Here is a 10,531-nt window from a genome sequence, read left to right as displayed (position 1 = left end):
GATTCTTTTTAATATGCCAATAAATATTCTTTATATTATATTTTCACTTTATTAAAAGTTTACTTTAAAATACTTTATTACTTTAATAAAGTAATATTATCTCCAACCTAAACCACAAAGATCACAAGCCAATGCTAGTGGTTTCTGATGACAAGATGATGCACAACATGCTTTATGTAGATGGTTGTTTTATGTTGATCTATTTGATAGGAGATTAAAGAAACTGCATTGCTGTTTTTGTGGATCATAAACATTTTTAAGTTAAATATAAAGTTTTGTTAATGTCCTCCATTTTTAAGACTAATTCTTATGAGTCTAAACAAAAATAAAAACCTCTTTATGCAGATCAGACAAAAAAAAACAAAAACAAAACAAAAATTGTCATCATATAAATCATTATTTTAATAAGAGTAAATTCACTCTTTACACAACAATTTATATTGAAATATATTTACAAAGTATCTTTATTGATGCAAAACCTATTTTTTTTCTTTCTCTATAAGGATGTTTAGGGTTAATCTGAAATGACACTCTTCTTGGGCAGCCCATCAGCTCCCAATAAATGATGGTTTGGATCCTTCATCACACATGGCCCAGGACCAGCCTAAAATACATAATGCAGCAATAATGGTAAACGGGTTGTACATACAACATTCTTTCCTGACATAGAATTCAATATAGGCAGTGTTGGGCAAGTTACTTCCAAAATGTAATACATTATATATTACTAGTTACTGTCTTTTGAAAGTAATCAGTTACATTACAATATTACTGTCTCTGAATTGTAATTGTAAAAACTGAATTGTACACTACTTTACTTTCCCCAAAATATCCACAGAAGTATGACTAGGCATTCTAAAATGCCAAAATGTAGTTTATTGCTGCTCATTCTACATCCAGTGGAGGTTGATGTGGTAGTTTACTATATCATAAAATTATAAAATCATATTTAGATACCGTTATGTAGGTCTACATTAATGTTATGTTGTAGTTTAGGTTAAACACAGATAAGCACAAAACGCATTATTACATTCAGAAATAATACCGGTAAATAAAGCAGAATGTTATAATGTACAAATAATAAACAGAGTAGATAGCCTAGCCTATAGGCTATTTTGAAACGGTATTCAGAACAAAACAAGAATGAAAAATATAAGTTGCTAAACAAGCCAAAACAAATTAATTTAAAGTGAAACTGAGCAAACGGCACTGTTCTCACGCAGCCTACCTTTCTCATTCAGCACTAATCCAATTAAATGTTTCCATATTTGCGATGTATTTGAATGCTAAACTATTATTTATTATGTAAACCAGGCTTTATACTTAACATGCTTTCCACAAAAAAAACAAATCATCCTCTTCACAAGAACAAATATGTGCAGGCTGAATGGCAAGGATTGTACCACGGACTATTAAATTAACCAGTAGCCTATAGCTATATGTTTGGTTGGTTGACTATTTTATTCTGATAATCAACAGGCTGCAACCTTTGCAATGCTGTATGTGTGTGTGTGAGGCGCTGGACGGCGAGATCGAACAGCAGGGAAAAAAATAAAAAATAAAAATTATTCCTCCTTCATTTTTGGTCATACAGATCATTCAAAACTGCTATGTGTTTACTTTTATCTCTTGCTTGTAGAGCACTGCGCCACACAAAAATGAGCCAAACTCAGCAGCATATATATATTATTATTATTATTATTATATATAATTTTTTTATTATTTTTATTATTATTATTTATTAAATAATATATTATTATATTATTCAAGTCAAATATATTTCGCGTATTCATTCCTTTTATATATAGACTATAGGGATATAACGGTACACGTATCAGTACGGTCTTTCGGTTACATTGTCGGTCGATGTCGGTACGCATGTGTACCGAACAAAAACAGCGTTGTTTTAACCTCTGCACGAGTGGAACTTCATTGGAAATTTCCAGTTTTATATATTGTTACTTTTGATAAGAATCAAATTCTCCTCTTTCAAATTATGTCCTTTTTTTCAGGAAATTCAAACAATAAATGCCATTTTGGCGATCTTTGTGGCGACAGATCGCTGTATAAACGCCTCAGTTCAAATGGTAGCGCAATCATCTCTTCCTCTTTACTACTAGTTTTAACGCGAAATGAACATCTCATGCCTCACGTAATCGCTCAATCAGTGTTTTACCTGCGGAAAGACAGCAATAAAACATTGAGCAAACAAAATGTCATGTAGCATTTCATTTGCCTCAGGAAGTCATCAGTGTCCACAGCTTGTTAGTGCACTATATAAATGAAGACTAGAGAAGAGCATTTAGCAAAATATTAGACTACACACATTTAATTTTACTGTATCTGTTAGTGATGTCTTAATTATTTAATGTTTAAATAAATCTGTTATGAAACGAGTTATGAGAGGCACTGTGTAAATGAATATTTCAATAAATAGAATTTTTATAATTTAGAAGTTAATTTAAAAACTCCATTATAGGGCTGTCAAAATGGCTGAAAAACTAAATTCGCTACCTCACTGCATTTCATTAATAATACCACTGAATAAACAATAATAAAATAACACGACTATCTTTAAAAAAAAAAAAAAAAAGTGCATAATGTTTAAAATTGTTTATAAACCATATAAAATTAATAAAGTTGCTTGTTCATGCATTATTTTGAATGAACAACGTAGCAGCGCCGCATCTAGTGGGTTCAACTGGATAGGCTAACAAAAACATTACATTATCGTCGCATTTCGTGCGCCACTGATAAAAGACTGCCTGACGCACACCTAAAATTCGAATGCAACGTTTTTGCATTCGAATGTGGATTTTTATTTTAAATTCGACTTTTTTTGACAGCCCTACTGCATTATGTGAATGTGTCCATCTAACAAATGTAGAATCCGTCTCTGCAGTCATATCGACCATCGAATTCCAGCAAAGACCCAGGAAAAAAAAGAAACTATTTTACCCACAGAATTTTTTCTCTGGTGCTGTTTTGCGGTGTTGGTAAATTCACCACTTAATTTTGAGTTAAAATATGTTGTTGTAACATGCGCTACCGAGATTGTAACAAGTATAATATTAACCACATTTTATTAGTAATGCGTTTATATTACTGTGTTACAGCAAAAAGGAATATACTACTGTAATATCGTTACTTTTGTAATGCGTTACTCCCAACACTGAATATAGGGTTTAGTGTTATATAGATATAGTGAGACAAACAAGGTCTGTGACATCCTTACATGCTCAATACAGATGATGACAGATGAATGTGCTTTACAGTTAATGAAGTACAGATAGCAGCTGTTTTCAGACAATTACCTTAGTGCTGATTATATAGCGTATACCCTTGGGTGTGGGCTCCATATTAATGTCTCTCTTTAGCTCCTCAGAAAGGTCAGCTGAACAAACAGGAAGACCTTTGACAAACCTGCAAATTAAAATTACTGAGTTTAGAGTTATGATCATAACATGATGTGCCTGTGCTCTGTGAGAGCTGCAAAATTTGTTTTTAAATGAAAACTAACAGCATGCCTGATTTGTAACTTACTCTTCTCCACTGACTTCCAGGGGAAAGAAATGACGGACCACCTGTACAAACTCTGGCAAGTGATCTTGCAAGGTGTAAATAACAGCATTAGGACCAGCATCAAAGGTATATGCCACCTGAAACAAGGCAATAGGTGCAAATACATCAATCCACTTATATCAAAGCATAATAGTATGCTATAAAACTTAAGAGAGAATAGACTTAGTATTCAATACAGATGCACCGATTTATCAGCTGCCGATATTAATCGACAATTTTTGATCAATTTGAAATCATTGGCATATTGGCTTATATCATGAAAAAAGGCCAATATAACAAATTACTATTAATTAACTGCATGAAGACACTGATTTATTTATAATGTCTGCTGCATAAGCCATCAATTTTCTTTGGGTAAAACAATTAAATACTTGCCAAAGCAAAACGAAATGTGTACAAAATATATGCAGGGCTTGGCAATAAAGGACTGCCCGATGACCTAAGCGTGAATGGCGCTTGGGACAGTTGACTAAACTACACCGATTGGGCCAGTGCTACGCAGACACATAAAGCCATGTCCTAGCATGTAAACACTGAATTGAGTTCTCTCTCACATCTTCTTGAGCTTTGTAATGACTGAGACAGATCAGACATACAATTATTTGTTATATTTACCAAATAATCCACAATACCCCTCACCTAATTGCAACTAACACCCAGGCAGAACCTATGGAGTGAATAATATGCCGAAATTAAACAAACAAATCCAGTATTTTGCAAACAAACTTGATCTGCTTTGCAAAGGAAAATTTGACTCGCAAACAAACAAAGCGATTTGCAAACAAAGGTCAGAGTGAGCGAAACCGCAGAGGTGTAACAAATAAGCGTATTGTGCTTTACAAATATAAATACATCATAGTTCACAAATACAATCAATCCTATGAACTGCATGTAACCTTTGAACAAATTTAGTGCATACAAATGCTGGTCTGTTTTGATTGTGAGACACTCGCCCTTTTATGCAAGCTCTTGGCCAGATTTTCTCACAAATGCAGTTGAGCAACTTCCTCTTCCTAAACAGCAGATGGCGCTATGGGTGATTTTACGGTAGTCTCCCGGGAGAAGCACTGAAACACTTTATGAAAATGAGTGGTGAACAGGTGGGTTTGTGTCTTACTATATCTATAATTAACCTTTTTAAGGTTTTCACAATGACATTAGAAAATATATCTATAGAAAGTTTGAAATGTCTACTTTTAAATGAACCAATTGAAATAGAAAACAAATACTCTCTTATGAAAATCCATATGAAAAGTGCATTTCTCTCTAAAGACAGCCCTACAAACCACTCTTTATAGCAACTACTTCATCTGAGGACATGAATGGTGACATACAAACTATCTTTACTCATCAAATTTGGGGGATAATTACCTTACCCTCAAAAAACCCGAATTATCAGATGATCCATTGGAAATTACTGCATAGACCACAGGTCTCCAAACTCGGTCCTGCAGAGTTTAGCTCCAACTTGCCTCAACACACTTGCCTGGAAGTTTCTAGTATGCCTAGTAAGACCTTGATTAGTTGGTTCAGGTGTGTTTAATTAGGACTGGAGCTAAACTCTGCAGAACACCGGCCCTCCAGGACCGAGTTTGGAGACCCCTGGCATAGACTTAGGGCTGGACGATATGGCCAAAATTGATATCACGATATATTTCTTAATTTCGGTCGATACGATATAATTCCGATATCGATATGAACACTATTTATCTGAAATAGAAATCTTTTGGCCGTGTTATGATTTTGAAACGTGCAGTGCTCATGTTTATTCAACAAAGTCAAACGGCACAAATAAATCAATGTATGGGAAACACTGGTAATGTATATCGAAATATCGGAAATGTGTTTAAAAATCATATCACCGTTATTGAAAAAAATTATATCGCGATACATATTGATTTTGAATTATTGTCCAGCCCTACATAGACTACACCTTTAAACCCTTTAAAAGGGTTTTATATGCATTTGTCACTTTCCCTGAACTGTAATCAATGTCAGCAGAGTTCTAGGAATGCCCTGCACTCTTTCCCTTTTGGTTCCAACTTGCTCACGACATATTCTTGTTAGACAAGGGATATGATATGAGATGTAATGTAATGTAATCTTCTAAAGTCAAAAGTGAGTTAATGTTGTTAATACATGTAGGATTTACCATGAACCAGAGTCTACCCAAATGGACACAACACCAAATGAACACTCCCTAAGATCAAGGAGATTCCCCACTAAGTCAGTGATGGGTCATAAAAACTAATCAGTGGTGCCTGATCGTCTGAGCCAGCTGTCTTCCCTCTTAACTGCTCATTCATAACTGGGGACTGCAACAATTAAAACTGATCAAAGAAGAAGACCCTCCATTGTTCCCATAACATAATCCTTCTGTGGAACCAAATGGCTAAGCAACACTTTGTAATAATCACACTCAAAATGTATGGCCATAACAGGAAAGAGGAGACACGTGATAGTGGTCCCAAGACCAGAATTAACATAAGAAAAAACTTGTGACACTTTCTTGCACCCAGGACATCTTCCCTGCCCCCCTCTTTGAGCCTTCCAAGGCATCTTCCATTGTCTCAAGAACAACCTAGCTGAACTCACTCTTATGACTTGAATATGCAACTGTCTTTAAAGTGATGCTACTGAGAAACCTGTTGAAAGAGCCCTAGTTATTGGCGATGCGGGTCAAAACACCGCTCTTCTGTTCCGATCATAACATCAAACAGGTTCTCCCCACTCAGTGATGCACCCACTGAGAAACCTGATGAAAGTGCTCTAGTTATTGGCGATTCTATTGTACGGAACGTGAAAATAGAGACACCAGCCACCATAGTCCAATGTTTACCAGGAGCCAGAGCACCTGACATCTTGGCAAATTTAAAAGTGCTGGCTAATGCTAAACGTAAATTCAGTAAGATTGTTATTCACGTCGGCACTAATGATGCCCGACTTCGCCAGTCGGAGATCACTAAAATAACTTTAAAAAGGTGTGTGAACTTGCAAGTTCGATGTCAGACACTGTAATATGCTCTGGCCACCTCCCTGCTTACCGTGGTGACAAGATACATAGCAGACTGTTGTCACTCAATGGCTGGATGTCTAAGTGGTGCCCGCAGAATAACACAGGTTTCATCGACAATTGGATGAGTTTTTGGGGCAGACCTGACCTGTTGAAAAGAGATGGTCTTCATCCCTCCAGGGGTGGTGCCGCTCTTCTCTCTAGAAATATGGCACATAATCTTGTACTTGTTTGGCACATGGCACATAGTTTGTCCTTGACTAACTGGGGCCCAGGTCAGGAAGCAGACAGTCTGTTTAGACACTAGCCTAAACAGGCTAGCCGCCTCACATCACAGAATTCAGTTAATTCCCAGCACATAGAGACTCTTTCACCTAAATATCATACTACAGAGACTGTGTCTGTTCCCCAAACTAGCAAATACAAAAAACATCCAAAACAATTTAAGCGTAACAATTTAATTGATGTTCAACAAATAAAAAACAGAAATAATACAGATAAACAAATGATAAATCTTGGCTTAATGAATATTAAAATCCTTTCGACAAAAGCGCTTTTTGTAAATGACATGATCACAGGTAACTTAGATGTGCTCTATTTGACAGAAACCTTGCTAAAACCAGATGATTACATTATTTGATTAATTATTTTATTCTACCCCCTAAGATTACTGTTATAAACATGAGCCATGTCCAAAAGTTAAAAGGGGAGGTGTTGCTACAATTTATAGTAATATTTTCAGTATTTCTCCAGAAGTCTGGTTTCAAGTATAATTCGTTTGAAGTAATGGTGATTCAAATAACATTACCTAGAGAAACAAGTGTTAATGATAAATCCCCTGTGTCGTTTCTACTGGCTACTGTATACAGGCCACCAGGGCACCATACAGACTTTATTAAAGAATGTGCTGATTTTATATCCGAGTTAGTGCTGGCTGCAGATAAAGTTTTAATTGTTGGTGATTTTAATATCCATGTTGATAATGAAAAAGATGCATTGGGATCAGCATTCATAGACATTCTGAACTCTATTGGGGTTAGACAACACGTCTCAGGACCTACTCATTCTCGAAATCATACTCTAGATTTAATACTGTCACATGGAATTGATGTTAATGGCGTTGAAATTCTGCAGCAGAGTGACGCTATCTCAGATCATTATCCAATCTCATGTATACTCTATATAGCTAAAGCTGCAAACTCAACTCCTTGTTACAAATATGGTAGAACCATCACTTCTACCACAAAAGACTGCTTTGTAAATAATCTTCCTGACTTGTCTCAATTCCTCAGCATATCCAATAGCTCAGAAAAACTTGACGGTGTAACAGAAACTAATGACTCTCTTTTCTAGCAAAAGCTCTAAAAACTTCTAGCAAAATCTACTTACTTTCGTCTCTCTTAGAAGAGAACAAATACAACCCCAGGAATTTATTCCATACAGTAGCTAAATTAACGAAAAATAAAGCATCAACAGATGCAGACATTTCCCAATAGCACAGCAGTAATGACTTTATGAACTTCTTTACTTCCAAGATCGATACTATATTATATTAGAGAAAATTATAACCATGCAGCCGTCAGCCACAGTATCGCATCAGATAACGCACTATAGACCCCCTGAGGAACAATTCCACACATTCTCTGCTATAGGACAGGAAGAATTGTATAAAATTGTCAAATCATCAAAACCTACAACATGTATGTTAGACCCTATTCCATCTAAGCTTTTAAAACAGGTGCTTCCAGAAGTCATAGATCCTCTACTGAATATTATTAATTTGTCAGTGTTGTTAGGATAGGGTAAACGTACCTATTAAGCTCACGTACCCATTAAGCACACTTCCATATTTGAGCTCAGATTATAAAAAGAAAAATTTATGTATTGATGTGTTTGTTACCACATACCTCCTGTAATTTCAAGTCAATCAGATCATTGCACACTGAGATATGGCTGTCCATGTGTAGGCTACACACTGTCCGGCGGCCATTTTGAAAGCTGTCTGAAAACTTTCACCAAAAGAGGTCCCCCTTAAGCGTGCATTTTCTAATATATTACTTCACAGGCATTACTGGCTTGTACTTTTAAATCCATAATATTATAAATTTACAGTTTATTGCTGGTCTGTGGTTTTATACTGCTGTCATTTTTAAAGATTTCATATTATTGTAAGGTGAGCTTAAAGGGTGCACTACTATGAAAATCACACAGCTTTAGTGTGACACTGTTCCCGCGGCTCTCGGCCCTGCCCCACTCATCACACATTTGTACTTAAAATTTTAGTTCAATTTTATTAGGTGACAATATTGTGCAGGCTCCCGAAGAGTTACAATGTTAAATTACTTTAGTTATTGTTAAACTAAAGTGTTAAGGAGTTATGTTACACTTTTACTTAAGATTTCCAGGGAAAGCACTACCAAGGCTACATTTGACTCATGCTGTGTTACTGAGTAACTACTATTGCACTATAACGCTGCTGCTTCCACCTTATGACAATAGATTTACACTTCGAATTAGTCTGTCATCGATGACAGTAGCTCATTGGAAAAGGATGGAAAATGCCCTTCATTTTGTTTGCACTAATAAATGCTGCTGCCTGCCAGCTGCAATCACCAATAAAATGTTGTTCCATATTTTTTTTCTATATCGTCATAAATATCATTATCGCAAATATTTTTTAAAATATTGTGATATAATTCTGAGGCTATATCGCCCACCCCTAGTGCTAGTATTACGCTTTCTCTCAGGTTGCAGTTTAGGAAATAGTGTAGAATGTTGGTTATTCAGGAATCCAGTCAACCTCTGTAACATCACCCCTTTCTTCACTGCTGTGTGTGTGTGTGTGTGTGTTCGTTAGATTAGTTGTGTGTAGTAGAGTAGTCCAATACAGTGTTGTTTGATTTTACAGACAAGAGCCTTGCTTTTGCTTACATGTTACTGCCTTAAACTGTCGATCTAGTTACCTTGCTCATAATCAGTAACCATAACGGCATGATATTGTAATTGATGACCACGAGAATAATATCCTGCTACAGAATTGGTAAAATACTCTAAACTGAACTTATCGGTGGACGAATAGTTGAAAAAGAGTTAATATTTGATTCAGAATTAATATTTTACAAAGTTAATTCCGAATCCTTAGGATTAGATTCCCATTTGAGTCATTTGACCCAAATTCCCATAAATACGAAATATTCCAGCCACTCCAAGCATCGAAAGGGGGGCAACTGAAGTCCTGCACTATTTCGTGCTGCCCTCGCCATGGTCCTTGCTCCAGTCAAGATTACCTCAAAGGCTGCCATGAATAGAATGGGGGATATTGAACACCCCATAGCTATTCCCCTGCCAAGTTTCTGCCAGCTGGTTTTGTAGTCATGAATGGCAGATCTTCAGATTTGCAAAACAGCTTTGAATTATGTTTACAACACCTGTAGGCACATAGAAGAAGTCCAGGGCAAAATCAATCAACTGATGTGGTACAGAGCCGTAGGTGTTCTCAAAATCCAGCCAGACAACATGAAGATCCTTCTTGTCCTTTTTTGTGAACTGGATCTGGTCCCAGATTAATGTTGCATGCTCTGAACACCCTGAGAAACCTGGGACACCTGCCTTCTGACAACTTGTATCAACGTAATTATTGTCGAGGAGGAACTTGGTCAGACGCTTGGCAATCACTGAAAAGAAAAGCTTTCCTTCCACGTTCAAGAGTGAAATACTCCTAAACTGGCCGATGACGGATGAATCCCTTTCCTTTGGGATTAAGATGGACACTGCTCTACACCACTTCCATAGCTTCCATAGGTGTTTCAGGACTTGAGGGCACCTTTTATAAAGCTTATACGGGATTAGGGGTGTGCGATATTGACAAAAAATTATATCTCGATATTTTATGGGATTTTATCGATAACGATAATTAGACGATATTTTGCTGAGTGT

The 10,531-nt window shown here is 36.3% G+C and overlaps 1 protein-coding gene across 1 annotated transcript in view; it reads right to left on the bottom strand.

Moving 5' to 3' along the window:
• Positions 1-378: 378 nt before the first annotated feature.
• Positions 379-10,531, bottom strand: part of mvda (mevalonate (diphospho) decarboxylase a) — a 26,018-nt gene continuing 15,865 nt past the window's right edge. Inside the window, exons 8-10 of the mRNA XM_016572422.1 lie at positions 3,544-3,659; positions 3,315-3,423; positions 379-604 (exon numbers count right to left, since the gene is read on the bottom strand). Coding sequence (XP_016427908.1) covers positions 515-604; positions 3,315-3,423; positions 3,544-3,659 — 315 coding nt within the window. The 3' untranslated portion in view covers positions 379-514. The remainder of the gene's footprint in view (positions 605-3,314; positions 3,424-3,543; positions 3,660-10,531) is intronic.

Source organism: Sinocyclocheilus rhinocerous, unplaced genomic scaffold, assembly GCF_001515625.1.
Source record: "Sinocyclocheilus rhinocerous isolate Xijiao unplaced genomic scaffold, SAMN03320098_v1.1 scaffold983, whole genome shotgun sequence".
Taxonomy (NCBI): domain Eukaryota; kingdom Metazoa; phylum Chordata; class Actinopteri; order Cypriniformes; family Cyprinidae; genus Sinocyclocheilus; species Sinocyclocheilus rhinocerous.
The sequence above is the reverse complement of the archived record's forward strand: the minus strand, read 5'-3'. Positions and strand labels throughout refer to the sequence as shown.